Source organism: Fringilla coelebs, assembly GCF_963513975.1.
Source record: "Fringilla coelebs genome assembly, chromosome: 2".
In the NCBI taxonomy this organism is placed as follows: domain Eukaryota; kingdom Metazoa; phylum Chordata; class Aves; order Passeriformes; family Fringillidae; genus Fringilla; species Fringilla coelebs.
Window position 1 is genome coordinate 75,273,984 of NC_140029.1, and position 17,236 is coordinate 75,291,219.

General features: G+C 39.2%; 1 protein-coding gene across 1 annotated transcript in view; it reads left to right on the plus strand.

Moving 5' to 3' along the window:
• The window catches only part of GUCY1A2 (guanylate cyclase 1 soluble subunit alpha 2), a gene marked incomplete at both ends in the record, with an annotated part of 134,249 nt that overhangs the window by 71,366 nt on the left and 45,647 nt on the right, over positions 1-17,236 (plus strand). The window contains one exon of the mRNA XM_084200969.1: positions 3,803-4,288. Within this exon, the coding sequence (XP_084057095.1) occupies positions 3,803-4,288 (486 nt within the window). The remainder of the gene's footprint in view (positions 1-3,802; positions 4,289-17,236) is intronic.

The following is a 17,236-nucleotide window of genomic DNA, read 5'->3' on the forward strand; positions in this document are numbered from 1 at the left end:
GAGGAGATGTGTATACCTTGTCTCAGTCACTATTCCAAAACACACATCTTTGTACGGAGTCGTATCCTCCCTCAGTGGAACCAGTGAAGCTTTTCCCTGTGCTTTTCCTTAAAGACTGAGCAGTGGATTTGGCATTTGATTCATAAGCTTTTTGGTCCTAGGGTGGCTTGCATCCAGAGTATGCAGAGATTGTGCAGAGGGTTGGATATTGTGTACCTAATGAAGTAGTTGGTGGTGCACTGCTCGGTAGGAGACTCCCCATATTCCTGAAAAGCAGCTTTAGAATCTGCCAGTATTTCTGAGCTGGGTCTTTGAGGAAAGATTTCTTTAGAATCAGGAACTGTTTGCTCCCTTTCTTTCAGTGATAGGTTTTTTTGGTTTTTTGTTTTTCGTCCCAGGGCTACTTAGGCTGTGAAGTCATTTCACTGCAACATAAGACTGTAAAATATGATATATATAATTGCTCTTTTCAAAACGTTCTCTTGCACCACTGTAAATCAGGAGAATGTCCTCTGAAAATGGTAGAATTATTCTCATTTTATTCAGTGAGAATATAATTAAAGAGACAGGAATGCAATGAAATGTAGCAGTAATGAAATACAACTGGTGACAGAAATGTTTCTATCTTTCCCTGCTTACAAGAAAGATGGATGATGCCATCCTGCTTGCCTGTAGGCTTATGGTCCAGGTGTAAAGCTGTCCAGCTTTGGGGAGGTGCCCAGAAGTGTGACTTACTATGGCAAGCTTCAGGCAAACCTGATACCCTGTAACATCAGCTATATTTTTAGATAAAAAAAAAGAATATAAGAAGCATGAGAAATCAAAGAAAAGAGATGGAGGTCATGTTGGATCACAGCTGCAGACTGAAGTCTGCTAGAAAGTGTCTGAATCATATCTGAAACTTCTTTGGAAAGGAAAGGGCTTTGCAAAAGCTGATGAGAGTGATGCAGTCTTAACTATTCTCTACTGTTGTTCTTTACAAGACCCTAGTGTTTTGTCCCAGGAAAGGTGGGGCAGTTTTTTTTCTGCTATCCTGTTCCCTGATTTGGCAACTTGAAGAGACTGGCAGGCCATTTTCTAAAACATCCATCAGTGATCAAGAGAGAGCAGGATGATAAAGTCACTCATGTAACGTGAAAGAAGTGATAGGAAACATCCCATCAATTCCCGTTAAGCAAAACACGTGATAATTTAGGGGGTAAAGCTGAAATATCACTGAACCTTTGACAGCTTTAGGAAACTAATCAGTTGTGTACAGGGAATGTCTTTGCAAAAATTTCTCAAAATGCTCTGGAAACACTCAACCTTGTTGAAACAGGGGGCAGCTCACCTGGTTATTATTAGTTAGGCAGTTTACAGGATGGTCTGTCTTTTATTGCTTTTCACACATAAGTCTCAAAGTGTCTTACAGGGTGGTCAATAGCATTGTTCCTGCTGTGCTGAAAGGCCACATAAGAAGTCAGGATTGATAATTTGCCTGGGGTTACCCAGAAGCAGAGCAGAGGACTCCAGAGTGCCTGTTTAGTACGTTATTTACACAGTCAGTGCTTCCTGAGAAAAGCCCACCCGGGGAAGGTTGGCACAATATATTAACGCTGACAGCATTCACATCAAAGAGTTTAACACCTCCAATTGACAGAGGTGAAGTGGGAGCACAGGGGGATGCATTGATTTTCTTCATCTCACAGCAGGTTAACAGGAGAAACACACCTCCAAGCCAGGTGCCTTGCCTTGCTGACATGCAGCTCAAGCCAGGCTGGGCTGGCTCAGCCAGGGTCTGTGGTCACACACTCTCCTCCTGAGCTGAAAACACCCTGTTTTCACCTGGAGATGGAAGAGGCAAGTGATAATATGAGATACTTTTATTTTGCACAAGAGGGAAATTCTACAAACAGAAAACTCTCCGGCACAGGGGAACAAAATAGGAAGAGATATTTAGAAATGCTGTACCATGAATTTCATATTTGGCAACTTGTACTTTGGAGTTAAAACAATTTTGCCTGTGCCCTTTTGAAAGCATGAGGCTGCATGCATGAAGAAAGCATCCTACTTCCCAGGGAGCCATGTTTCAAAAGTAGAAAAAGAACACTTAGCCATGGAGCATTAAATCATCTCATGCAGTTAGCTGACTAGCTTTCTCACAGAGATGAATGTCCCAGAGTGAAGCTGAGGAAGCAAGGCTTAGGAATGTAAATATTAGTAGGTGTGCAGGAAAATAAATTAGAAAATGTAACAATTTTAATGACTTGCATTTATTATTTTCACTTGCTGAGTTCCCTGGCTGACATCAGAAGCTGAATGTTAGGTTGCTAGCAGAGAAGGCAGAGGGCAATAGGGACAGGATAGGCTCAATTCCCATGTTGCCATAGAGTTTAAAATGGCAGCATTATGTAAAAAAATATTGTGTAAACCTTATGTAAAAACGAATGATAGAAAGAGGTGCTTCCTTAAATCTCCCCCAGCCATGGAAGTACCATGTAGGATTGCCTGTCACCTCAGCAGGAGCTTTCAGACCACTGGACACTTAAATCACATCCTTATTACAGACACCTGAATTCCCTGATGGAGGTTTTTCTATTTTGCTTGGTAGGATTATTGATAGAAGAAGGATTAAATAAGTGAAAAATGTGACAGCAAGCAAATGCCTACATGATGAAAGAAATGGTGACTGGAGGAGGTCTTTTCATTTCAAGATATTATGTGGAATAGAAAACAAAGATACGAGGCATTATGGTGCCTAATGCTGCTTAGATGCACAAGGTTTGTGTGCTGTGCCTGTATTGACTGTGAGATCCTCAGGGTAAGGTCTGTGGGCATTTTAGATCACCTAGCACAGTACTGCCCTGGTCCTTCCTGGAATGGAAACATTAATGGGGTTGTTTTTCATGAGAGACGCTGTGGCAAGCTGTATTTATGAAGAGATACTCTTTGTCTGATTTAATTTAGTTTCCAGTGTCCATTTCAGTCTGGCAGTTTTGTGCTTGACTGCCATCGTGGAGCAAGAGGTAACAATCCACGGCCTCCATGATATTCACCCTTGGACAGAGCTCCAAACATCTAGACATCTAACAGGCAGAGGCAAAAGCTATAAACCAGTGGGATGAACCACCTGATGCTCCTTCCCTACTGTATCCTCTGCTATCCCACAAATACAAATTGGATGAAGCTCTGTTGCCAAGAAATCTGCAGATTCTGAGTGTCAGCCTTCCACTCTGCTGCATGTATAAGAAGGAAAACAGGAAACAGGAGGACTACTACAATATTTCCATGCCATTTGTTATTTTATAGAGCAGTTTTCGCATCTATTTTTGTTTGATTCCTCTATAAAATGGCCAGAATTGACTTGTATTAGATATTTTGCTGAAAAAGAACAGAAGGCACTTTATTTCACCAACCTGCTTTCAGATAGTTGAAATTTCTCTTCACTTTTTTGCTTTTTGTAATTTATAGCTAAGTAACAGAGAAAGAAATACTCTGAAATTTGCTTGTAAGTCCAGGAACATCCAGGAGCATTATTTAGATGGCACTCTGAGATTACATATTATTGCTTTCTTATTTAATTGGGTACAAACAAAATCCAACATCTCTTTTGGGAATACTTTTGTGTCCATTTAGGTTATTTTCTGACTCAATTTGGTGAGCAGACTGTGAGTCTCATTACTTGAGTAGGTGAGTGCAAAAGGCTTTTGTATAAAAGGCTGCAGTAATTGTTTTAGCTGAAAAGACGGAGAAAGTAGAATGAGGATCCACATTTATAACCTGATTTTCCCCCTTGTCTAAACTCTTTCTTTTTGTTTTACAGGTGATGGAAATTAAAGGACAAATGATTCACGTGCCAGAATCAAACTCTATATTGTTTCTGGGTTCTCCCTGTGTGGACAAGCTGGATGAGCTGATGGGCCGAGGCCTCCATCTTTCGGACATACCTATCCATGATGCTACTCGTGATGTCATATTGGTTGGGGAGCAAGCAAAGGCACAGGATGGCTTGAAAAAACGAATGGATAAGCTGAAGGCAACGCTAGAATGTACACACCAAGCCCTGGAAGAGGAGAAAAAAAAGACAGTAGATCTCCTTATTTCTATTTTCCCTGAAGAGGTGGCTCAGCAGCTGTGGCAGGGGCAGCAGGTTCAGGCCAGGAAGTTTGATGATGTCACCATGCTCTTCTCGGACATTGTTGGCTTCACTGCCATCTGTGCTCAGTGCACACCCATGCAGGTCATCAGCATGCTCAACGAGCTCTACACGCGCTTCGACCACCAGTGTGGATTCCTTGACATCTACAAGGTAACAGCTCAAGTCCTAACCTAGCAAAAGATAACTCAAATGAAGGCAGAAAAAATCCCAGTAGCTTTCTTCCAAAACTGCACACCTTCCTCAGAAAAATATGGAGGCAATATTTTTGTTTTATGTGTAAAAAAACTCAGATCTGAAATATGACCATTGAAACTCAAATTCTTCAATATGAAATGGTCATCATGGTACTCCCATGGGAATACAGGCCTTATATTCCCATTCTCTTATAGAAATACACATCCCCTATATTATAGCCTGGTTTTCTTTAGATGACACATCAGGCACAGCATTCTAACAGTGAAGAAGCGCACAGTGATGAATCCTAAACCAGGCTTCAGCTCCTGGGAGGCACTCACTTTCAAATTGCATGGTTTAGGGTTTAGGCATTTATCTTTCCCTTGAAAGAACTAAAATTTTCCATAAGAAGCAGAACATGCATTAAAAAAAGTTATTATAAGGAACTTCAACTTCCACTGAAAAACAGGAAGAGGACAGCAGATGTCTATGCATAGTAAATGTAATGAATGGGACATGGCACTGGTGTGCCATGTTCCAAAGGAAATGTCCCCCAAAGGAAATGTCACACTTGCTGGTCCCATTCTCTTAATGGGTTTGGTGTCCAGTATGAATTTGAGAGAAAAAAAGGGGGAGGTAGAATTTAATAAATGCACTGAAGATATTAGCAGTGTAATTATCCTGTGAAACCCACAGACTGTTTTGTATATGGAATGCCTTTAATTTTGTGATAGAAGAAATAGAGCAAGTCTCTTTTTATATGTTAATGCACGAGAGAAAAGAAATGTGGTTGTAAAATTATATATTGACTTTATTACATGCCTGAGGTTTGCAAACTAACAGTTTTCAAACTATTTAATATAGTATTTGTTGATAGGCTGTAGAGAAAAAGGTCTCAAAAATGTCCTGCTCCTTTCATTTCTAGCCTTTAATGCCCTTTGAAAGGAATTAAAAAATAATTACTACCCATCTAAATAATAATCATGGCTGAAAAGCTACAGCATGTACCACAGATAAAAATGAAAATTGTATAGCTAAAGGTTGGTAGGGCAGTTTACCAAAGTAAACAAGTATACTGTAAAGAAGTTTTGGGCTCCTGGTTTAGGGGTTTGTTTTCCTAACGCTCAGAAGCCAAAGGCCATCTTGGGGCATGAATGCAGTGGCAGGTACCAGCCCTAATTTGAAAACTGTTGTGGTGGTGCTGACAGAAAAGATGGTGAGAGTGATCTCAGCTTGCGTTAATCTAATGTTGCTGCCCTGGATTGTGACCCAGCTTCCAGAACAGGACCTGAGGAACTTCTAACCCAGTCACGAGGATACCTAGTGACCCTGCTTCACATGCTGTGTGTTCACATGGGTGTGCTCACTGTGCTCCCAGGTGACTCATTTCAGCTGCTTTGAAGCATTCAGAATATCCTGTGTTGAAAATTATGGTTGCATGGGAAGAGGATATAAAGTATGGAAAACTCTATGATCTGACTGCAAAGAAGGTTGATTGAGTCCTGTGAGAACACTAAGAAGGAATATTTATGCATAGGAATAATCACCACCACAACAATTATGATTTTATAAGTTATTGTCAGGTAGTGAATTTTAGATACTTAATCACCATTACTTGTACCCAGGCCTCCTCAAAGATATATTTGTGTAACTAGGCTACAGAAATTTATCATGTGACCTAAATACATACATTTTTAAATTTGCTTGTTTTTAAGCAGCGTGGCAAGAATAATTTCCAAAGATTATTTGGTGGACGCATCTGAATCCCAGATGCACCATTTTGTAAACAGAAAATTAAGCAAAATAAGATAGATAAATTCCATGCTGTAAATTATTTACCCAGCTTTACTGTTACAGAATTTTGTGTTCAGAACCTCACTGCTTCTAATCCGGCAATCAATGTAATATTTTCATTTGTCTCATGCTGTTCATCCAGGGATGTTTACAGAGAAATATGGCACAGAAAGAACAAATATCCTCACATTTAACTAATCAGACATAGAGGGCAAGCAAAATAAGCTCTTGGATACAGACTGAAAATGGTTGGAGAGAGCTGAAGGGTGATGAGTTAGACTTTGAAATTTCTTGGATATCAAAGTAAGTAGCCATAACTGATGAGGTAGGGAAAGCTTATCCAATGGATGGAGGCACAGGTAAGAATGGCACAGACAGATGATGGGCTCAGAAGATGAATTTCACAGCAGCATTTTGAATGGATAGCAGTGATGACAGATTGCATTGGTCCAGGCTGAAGGAGAGCATTGCTGTAATTGAGATGCACGGTGCTATGAGCCTGGGTGGCAGTTTTAGCAATCTAGAAGAATCTGTGTTTGAGACAGTGAAACTTGGGAAAGAATATGCTGACATATAGCCTTGGTGAAAAGATTAGGAGGGACATGTTCATGATAATCACAGAGGAACGAGGAGGTGAAAGAACTGAGACCTGGTGATGCATTTGGAAACTGGGGCTGCTGACTATCAGAGCTAATTATATTTGGCTCGAAGTTGAGGAGTGGGAGAAAAAGTCAAGCAGGGAGTGCAGTTCAGGTCAGTGTAGCTGCAGATGCTTGGCAAGCTGGTGTTTGTGGACATGCATGGACTCCAGGAGCAGAAGTCATGGGAGAGATATCTCAGTATATTTTGAAAGCTGTGGCTTTGGGTAAAATATGTACTTGTTGGCCTGTTTTGACCTGTTTTTCTCTGCCTCTGAGTTCCTGTTGTTTATCAGCCGAGTACTGGGAAATGATGCTTCAGTTAAGCCATCTCTTTATCAAATAAGCTAGTTAGATATGCTGCAGCCATGTCTTCTGGCATTTAAACTTAACTCTGCAGTCTGAAATCTTCCCTGCTTAAGATTCCCACAGCTTCTGTTTCTCCTTCATGTAATATGTATTTGACATTGGCTCATTTACAATATTTGTTTCTTGTTGAGTCCTTCTGCCTTTGTAGGCCTGCTTTCTCAGCTCTTTTCCCCTCAGTTTCCTTTCTGAGACATTTCCCTCTTGCACCCTTTAATTGTGTAAAGGCAGCATTTATTGTGCATGTTTTTTTGGCTGCGTGGCTGGGTAGTGTCAAGCCAAACCGAGCAGAACCAGGACTGATCCTGTAGGTGTTAGTTTCTTTGTCCTTTGTCTAAACAGGCCAGAATTTGTCCTTGAAGACTGCAGATTTTCTCTGATGCTACACTTCACTTTCTCTGAAGCCCTAAGTCTCACTTTCCTTGTCTAAGCAGAGAGTCCTAAATGTTTTTGAAAATGAACTGTGGTCAGCTGCCAGAATTTCTTTGCTATACATCTTCATTGTAAACATTTTAATTGAAAGTTTATTGATTATTTATATAAGACAATATAATTACATGCATTCATTTTACAGTCAGAATCCACAACTTCGTTGTGTGGATTCCTGCTTTCTTTTTGGTTTCATTATTTGGCTAAACCAGCACTCTCTCTTAGCAGTACCACTAAAAAATGATGGGAAATCTGGACTTTCCTGCAATCATTCAAGACTGATACCAGTTTTGAAAAATGTTTATATGTAAAAATGTTTATATTTAAAATGTAATTTTAAACTCCCATTTTCTAAGAATATCGCTTTACATTTCTGTACTGGTAGTTTAAGTGGCAGAAATCTGTACTCATTTTACAGAAAATGCCAGTACATTTTCAGTGCTGTGACTATCCCCTCTTGAGAACTAATACATCTTGTGCTCAAATGCAAGTATTTGTACGTACTTGTACTTGAATAAATGTGCTCAACCTTACTATCAGTGCTATAATGACTAAAGAATACTTCAGTAAGAAGGGTCATGAGCTTTAGATTATTCTGAAGTTTTCCAGGCTTTATGTTTCATAAGTTTAAAAAAAAAATAGTCTCCAAGTTTTTCCTGTAAAATCTATGGCCACTATTTTTGCCATCTTTCCATCCAGTTTTGCCTTTTAGGTTCTCCATAAATACATGGCCATTTTGAGAAGTTTGGAAATTCCAAACTCCAGCTTAGGCATTTGCAAAATGCAGGAAACGCAATGAAGATATATGAAATGAGAGTGATACTCTTACATGAGCCATACAGAGCACATAAAATATTATAAGATACCTTTTTTTAAAAAATGGAACGGTGCAGTTCTGAGGATTACCAGTGCACTAGGTGTTGCTTCTTCCTGATAGCTCAAAGTCAATGGGTTTTGAATGTGTAGTAGATGAAAATGGGCAATAGAAAAAAATTTCCATAGCCCAGAAGCTTACTTTCTCTGCAGTGCCACCCAGCCTGGCAGAGATGCCTTCAGCACACTGCTCTGTTTGGGTCCCTCCACAGAGGGTTCCTGAACCTTCTTTCTCCTGTCTTTGAGCTGGCTACGACACTTTCTCCTCCTTGAAGCCTTTGCCTGTACCTGGACTTGCTGGCATGCTGGCATGCCTCACTCCAGTATAAGTTAGAGCAAAGCCAGGGCAGCTCTCTCTTCGGAGAGCTCAGAAGTGTTCTTGGGTCAACTTAGGGGGAAAAAAAAAAACCCAAGGAAAAAAAAAAAAACTAAACAAAAAATGTTCCACGGATTTTCCCTGCAGATCTGGTGTAACACCACCCAAGAACTCAAGAATATTGTCAGACTTCCCATTACTTTAAGCATATATTTTTCTGCAGCCTTGTGGACGATTTACACTTTCTGTCTTCAGGGAGATCTGCAAATGAAGCAAACAGACGCTCAGGCTCCAGAAGAGTTATTCTTTGCTTTATAAACATCCAGCCCTGCACAAAGCACTAAAACATCTGTGCATGTTCTCCTGCGATACATCACCCAAGAATCCTCTAAAGAGCCCAGGACTTCTGTTTCTGTATACAGCTACTTCTCTACTTCTTCAGTAATACCATACTTGTATAGAATTCCTTCCTTTTTTTTTGTTTCCTTTTTTGGTCTCTCTCCTTTCACTTTTCTCTCATCTGGAATGCACACATTTGTTTGTAACTGCCCTGGTCCATTTCTCTCAAGTTCCATGGGAGTCTTGGAGTCTGTGTCCAGCTTAGAGGTCCTGTGAGCACTTTCCAAGTCCTCAGTTTGTATGTGAAGCCTGGCTATTAGCTATAACTTGAACAGGACCAAGAAGGGTGTCCTCCTTGCTCCAACCTGAGGAGCAAGCCCACATATTGTGGCCAGACAGGAGCCATGGCTAAGGGCATTCCCTCTTGCAGCACACAGATGCTATGTCCTTTGTTTTATTCTGTCCAGTTTTTCCACCTTCTAAATTTTAGTACCTCTGAAGGACTGGAGAAAATTAATTTCACTTTCCATCTGCTTTTGCTCTTTTCATTTTTAAGCAGTCTGGCTGGACTTTCATATACCAAGATGCCACATTTGCATTCATGCAAATAGCATTTATAACTGTACCTTAATTTATTAAATTATTTAAATGAACGTGGAGGATACTTAAGTAAGTTTATGGAAACTAGATGACATAGGAATTTCAGGACACATAAATTAAAGCCTGTATAACCTTGAGGAGGATGTTCTGGAGTTTAAATACTGGGGATACCTCTGGCAAATTAAGACCACACTTACATCAGGAAAAGAGCAATCACATTAAACTGAAATGTGTGTCTTGGGTCATACTTGATTATTTTAGTATTTTCTTATTTTGTTAAACAGTTCTGCACTTTGATATTGCAATAGATGGAATGCCAGCCAGGAAGTTTTCTGTTCATCAGAGATAATTGGTCTGATTTTTGCAGTTTCATATTTGCCTACAGAAGAGAGAAATAATTTATACACTATGACTTTTGTATTCCATGACTGTTGTGTGCAAACCTGATGCTGGTGTCATGTGGACTACAAGTCTTCTGGCATGACTTTTAACTACTGAAAAACTACTTTTAACTACTGAAAAAAACCCCCTCTTTTAAGATAGGTAGTAATTCTACACGGCAAATACTGTTTGCCTTTTTTCTTCTTTAAAGGAAGTAGCACTCTGAATTACAGTATAGATGAAAGAGTTTCTCCTTATATTGCATACTGAAAGATCTGTGCTTAAGACTGCTAAGTAGGTGCTTTAGAAAGAGTTCAAACACAGCTCTTCCTGCAAAATGCTCCTGAACTTGCCAGTATGTAACATCATTAAATTCACTAAAAATAAGATGCCCTCAGGCCGGGTAAGAGCAATTGCTTCTTAATTAGGCTCCTGGGAAAGGAGCTTGGTTTTATAGGAAGTCACTTCTTTTGAAAAATGATCTTTACAAGAAGAGCAGAGTTCTGAACTTCATAGGGGGGCGCCTGTAATCCCTCCCTTCTCACATGGGAGGAGTTTTCCTGAAGTATTTCCAAAAGCAGAATGTCATGTCATAAAAGTGTTGCAAAGTTACCTTGAAACTTGGGCACAAGATTTCACTGCCTAGGAATTGATTTTGAAAACATTAGAGACAGAAGAGAGTCAAACACTAAGTAAAAACTGAAGGACGTTCTTTGAAAACAAGTGCATTCTCAGATCCTATCTTGAAAACTTTCTAATCCTTTCCAAAGCAGGAAGTTTTTTATACTATACTGGAGATTTGGGAATCTATAAATAGTGCTTTAGGCTGACTGATATTGTTAAGCTTAAGCAGTGTTGCAAAATTCAGCTGTTTCAAAGCTTTGCTGACAAATCTTTGCAGTAGAAAAAACTAGAGAAAACTTCAAAATGTTAACAGACTTAGGCCTTAATTTGTATTCACAAACAGCAAAACCCAAACATGTTTTGTTTAATTTGAAAAAGGACAGTATTCACTCTTTGCAATCTAGACAGAAATGTGGATCTAGACCTACCTCAGGATCAAGAATCTCTAGTCCAGGCTCAGAGGAGGCTTTTCTGAACTGCGCTTACACCACCTCCAGAGAAAGAGCACACACACTTAATGTCTCAGGGAAATAACCTTATCTGGTTTCCCTCCAGCATGTTTGTTTGTTATTTCTTTCCTTAGAATCTGTGTTTTACATTAAATGACTTGTTCAAGTCTTTGTACCATAAGCTGCCCAAAATACTTCACATCTGCTCTCCCTGCACTTAGTGATTAATAACATCCCCTGACCTGCATGCCAAAATATGCATGGCAAGACCCAGGACTTTTGGGCTCAGCAGGATCTGGCGGTTGTGCTGACAAATGGTCTCGTAGCACTAGCGGTCAGCACAGCCATGCAGTCCTTCTCTGGCTGGGGGTACTCTGTGGCAGCAGGAACATGCCCACTGTAGTGCACTTCCAAAGGCACAGAGCTCCCCTAGAGCCTTATGGGAGTCTCACAAACTAAGCCTGGGGCTCACATAAACCTGTTTTTCAGTCAATGCCCAGGAAAGCACGCTGGTGACAGCATGGGAGGGGCCTTGCATATCAAATGGCAGTCTGGCATGGATGCAGGCAATTAAGCAAAGACACATTTGCATCCTGCTGTACTAGATGGGGAAAAAAATACATTTACAGAATTCAGGATGGAATACGTCATGCCTTGAAAATTCATTTTTCTCTTCACTTACTTTAGAAAGAGTACAGAATATACTCATATAGTATAGAAAGAGAATTTAAGCTTCATGTTTTGGTGACTGACGCTTGGTAATGTGAGCTCCATCATGAATGAGAACATTGTAAGGTTATGACAGATCTGCAGAGATACTGTGAGAATGATTTGGGTAGAAAGAAATATGGGCGATGTCAATGACATCTTGAGGTAGAATGTGGATATCAAATAAATTGTTCCTGTGATGAGTGCTGAGATGGCTGACTTAAAGCTAAAATGGAGAGAAACTCCATTTTCTTCAGTTTTTTTGTCCCATACCCAGTTAAAAACTGTCCTGTTTGCTGCTGGACTAGAAGTCATGGACAGGAATAATGAAGCCCAAATGAAAAGTCTGAAGCACCATGTTGCCATATACCACAGCCTTTTCCTTATTCTTCTGCTGTACAACTTAGGGCAGAAAACAGATGAAAGAAAATCCTTTGGGAGATACTAATAACTTCAAAGGTTTCCTTTACAGTTAGACTTGCAAGAGTTTCATCTTAAGGCTGAATTTGACTGTATTCCTTTAGAGAGAAGACATTTCAGCTTTCATAAAAGAAATACATAGTTTTGAGGTACTGTATAGTTCAGTCTTGCAGATGGAATGAAATATGGATAAACAGGATAATGAATATTTTGTGAAAGCATAGGTCTTTACTGTAGGCCCTGATAATTTCCAGTGTTCATTCATATCCTGAATTTTGCCCTCATGCTGTGATGAAACTTATAAAATCATCTCCTTTAATATTTATATGCTACCATGGAAATGCAGCCTGGGTGTGCAGGAAGCTAAGATGTGCTCCAGTTAATCTAGACTGAGGAGTACATATAGAATTTTGACTTTGCTCATTAAGAAATGAAATCCAGGTCTTCAAATCAAAATAATATGCTAGAAGACATTGATTTTGCTATTAAGATCATTATAAAAATCACTTCAGGTTCATACCTCCAATAAATGCTGTTCTGGATGAATATCAAAGACTGGAAAGGAAACTGATCTGTGGAGTGTAGAAAGTTTTTCCATTGGTTCCTCTGACAATCTAGAGATCAGCTTTCCTAAAGGACAATTTGATTTTGCAGAACTTGCCATGTCCTTCTTTTAAAATTGACCTGCCTCTGTGACCCTCAGAGGTTCAATCTGCCCTTCTGCCTCTTCACATAGCCTTGTTAATCCTTCCTTTTCTACAGTTCTGAGATAGAGGTGAAAATATGCTACTTTTAGCATAGAGTTAATAATTTAGATTTATCCTCACAGTCAACAGAGGAAAGTTTGATTTTATAGGGTGTGAATTTTTTAAAAAGTGTTAGACTTTTTTTTATGAAAGGGGCTCTTAGCACAGGTCAGATAACTGCAAGAGTTCCCATTCAGTTCATTGGTTATGAAGAGAATTGAAAGTGAATAGCTCATATTCAAATTGCTGTGTTAGACATATTTCTGGTTAGGTGAACTGAATCTCTCCTGTGTAGATTACAGCCGCTACATCTTAGCAGCTTGCAGTCTGTAAGATGCAGCTGCAGCTGAAATATTGCTTCTTCCCTGCCAGTGTAATCCACTTTTCATGTGTTTTATAGTTACTTAATAATAGTATAGTTTGATGCCATTTCATGGTTAATGCACAGAGTGGACTGAAGGATTTTTTACTGCATTTTAATTTCTTTCATACAATCAGGATCCACTCAAGTTATTTCTTCCTACCTTCTTTGATTTTTGTTATAGTGCCACTGGAGTAGCTCCCATCACCACTGAGCCCAGATACTCTCTTGTCTACCAATAGTCCCTTAGAAGACTTAAGTGATTAATTCAGAGCTTGAATTTCTATACATTATACAAATGAATGTGATGATTGTTGTCAAAACCATTGAAACAATTAGTAACATAATTAATAGCTATATTTGAGAAGAGGGCATACCATATAGTTAAAGCTTGGATTACCTTAGAATCTGCCAAAATAGTGCTTTATAATGGTCTGCGCTTGTACTGAATGCAGCTGCTTGAAGAAGTAAAAGATGCCTTGTGAGCTACTTATGAAATGTCAAGCTCATAGAGGAAACTTCTTTGTAGCATTTTCATTTTGAGATTTACTCCGTAAAATAAAAAGATTATGTTCCTTATCCCCATATTTGCTGAAGCATCTATGAAAATCTTCACTGTCTGCAGATGCTTGATTGCTTTAAAAAGATTCTTTTTATTTGAGTGAGACCTTGTTGTCAGTAAGGTTTCACAGGTTTCCCTGTTTCCTAATTCATAAGGATGCTGATTTTCTTTTTTTCTCTTGCTCTCTCACCCTCCACCACTGTGAAGAGCCCACTTTTATCCCCTCAAGGGCCATGGAACCATTTCTGCTCCAGTCTGGACCAGCTCAGTTCTCCCAACCCGTTTTCCCAGTCCCCACCATCTTGCTGGCCCCAGTGAGCTGGATCCAGTTTATCAATCTCTCTCTTGCACTGAGGACTCCCAAAGTGGATGTGGTATCTGAGTCCAACCAGTGCTGAGGGAGGGGTGATTGGCACTTCCCTGGCCTCTGTTCATGCATCCAGAATGTCACTGGCCATCTTTGTTCCCAGGACTCATGGCTGGCCCATGTGACATTTACTGCCCAGCAAGACCCCCAGGGTCTCTCCCAAAGAGCCACTCTTCAGGAAGTTGGCTGTATCAGTTCCAGAGAAATTCTTTCCCAGGGACAGGACTTTGCACATGTCCTTACTGAATTTCATAAGCTTCCAATTCATCCTCAAGTCACTCAGGATGGCAGCCCAGCCCTAGAGCAAATTGACAATTGACCTGTCTCCCCCATTTGGTATCAACTGTAGGCTGATGCAAGTGCAAATAATGTTATTATCAAGAAAAACACCCCACAGATTTTGTTACAAAAGACAGATATATTTTAAAATTTTAGAATTTTTTTAATATACTGTGTTTTGAAAAGTGTTAACTGCTCAGTAAACATTTTATGCACTGAGAACGCTGTGTCTGTATTTTTCTGGAAGAAGGTAAATGTGCGTAGGAATCAGGCAGAGGGAGAGGCAGGTTAAGATGGAGAATAATGCTCTTCAGAGCAGGTAAAAAAAAAATGACCCACAAACAAACTAGAAAAGTTAGTTTTCTCAGAGAGAATAGTTAAGTGATGAACAGAGGAGCATTAAACTGCAATTAGCTAAAGCATTACCCCTTCCCCTGCTCATTATTTCTGCTTTCTTCCCTCTCAAGCTCTTTAAGAGGAAACCGATATAATTGCAACTGCTGTTTGTTATTATTTCAGTTTTACAAAATAAAGTTTTACAGAGTATCTCCCAGCAGTAGGGTAGTTTCAGGCTATTGGCAGATTACTCATATGTGATAAGAAACAATTTAGTAATGATCTTCTCTTCAGCTAAACATAGCATATACACTTTATACACTGTGTCTGTAAACAGGGTGTGGAGCATAGAGAAATTGTTTAATATTCCAAGTTTCCTTGCCAACTTAAAATTACAGTGATTATGAACACATACTTACTTAAGCAGAAATAAATATTTCTGGTGATTAAAATAGCAGAAAGGGGGGAGACCATAAGCAGGATTTGATGCATATGGAAACTCAATTCAATTGGAAGAAACATCTGTTACTCTGTAAAAAGAAGGGTAAGAAATCAAGACATGGCTAAAGAACATCTAAGTCTGCTAATTCTATCTAATCTTTATGTGTATGATACACTTATATATTTTACCCATGTATGTCAGTGGAAAACACACACAAAAAATTTGAGCAGCATAATATATTTTTCCTCAAACATGACCCTTTTCTTAACAAAGAGAAACCTTTAACAAACATTTGATATGCAATTCTTACATATTTTCTTTCCAAAGTTATCCCATATTCTGGTCATCTGTGTGTAGCAGGAGTATCCTGTAGCTTTTTATCCGGAACTGGAAGGCAGTTTCACTTTTTATTTCCAATTTATTTAAAAAAACCCCAAAACACCGTTGAACAGGCTATAAGGGACAGTGACATAAATTATCTTAGGTTAAATGGGTACTAAATATTACAACCCTTATGAGCGAGATAATAAATATGTATGCAGCCCTGTGAGTATTTTAGAGATGAAAACAATACTACATAAGCACCCTTCAGAGGAAGGTGAAGGATCTACAAAAGACATGCTGTTAAAGGTAGGTTTTCTTCCTGAAAAAAGACAGCAACTTTTGAATTTTCAGACCCAGTTTTGGTATGGATTTCATTTTGATTGTAAACAAAGAAGCCTGATTGATGTGAGTATAATTTAACCTATTAAAAACACACAAACTGCACTCAGAGTTATCTATGTCTCTTACCTGAAAAAAATAATAGTGAGTACTCCATTGTAATAGTTCTAGTACAAATTATATGTTGGGTTTTCACAGGAAACCTGCTGAGAGAGACAGCACTAAAACTAGAGCCAATTCTCCCTCCAGCTACTTCTTTCAATGTATTTAATATTTCTGATTGCAGTAGAAATTTCAGATTAGAATTGCCACAGAGTGACCCCTGCAATTATGTTTTTTATGTTGATTTCCAAGCTGTGCTTTGAAAAAGGTTCTGACTAGGACTCATTAGAATTGAATGTTTGAATTCCTGAGTATTTTTGGTGAAAAATCTTCAGCCTGCCATTTCAGGTTTCACTTAAAAGATGGTATCTCTGCCCCGTGTATGACACACTGTGAAATGAAGTGTGACACTTCGGTTTTTTTGTTACCTCTGGAAGTTCAGAAAGTTAATGACTGGTGCATATTCATGAATTCAGGATGAAGGATGCAAAGCAGGGATGTTACTTCAGTGCACCATATTTTCCCTTAAAAGCTGTCACTGAAACAACACCCTGACTTTATGTCCATAAACATAATTTGGCGAAAACTTCCAGTTTCTCAGTTTAATAACAAAAGACAACGCAAGGTTTAGCTACTGGTAGTTGGAAGAGAAATGTTGGAGCTGCCCAGGGATCAGGTTATTAATCTCTTTTCTCTGGACATTTTAGAATTGGAGGAATTACATTCTGACTTCTGTGCTACCAAATTGATCTGCAATTGTATTCCATCTCAAATGGTTATGCATTAAGGATAAGTGACTGTAAGACAATTACTATAGGGTTCCCCCTCTGTAAAAATTACTGTTCACATCTAAAGCAGGCATACAGTATCTACTGAGAACCAACAGAAGCTGGCTGTGTAGAAAATGACTTCTCAAAAGCAGAAGGTGTTTGCTTCCTGCTGCAACTGTATGCATTATCACTCCTCAGTGTTCAGCAGTGTTGGGATAACTGTCTAGAAAGTTTTCCTGAACTGTAGAGCCCACACAACCACTTCAACTAATTATTAACTTTAATATGGGATGTTTTGAGGGCCTGACTGGAAAACATTTGGACAGTCACAGTTCCAGTGACTTGAGAGTTAAAGAAGA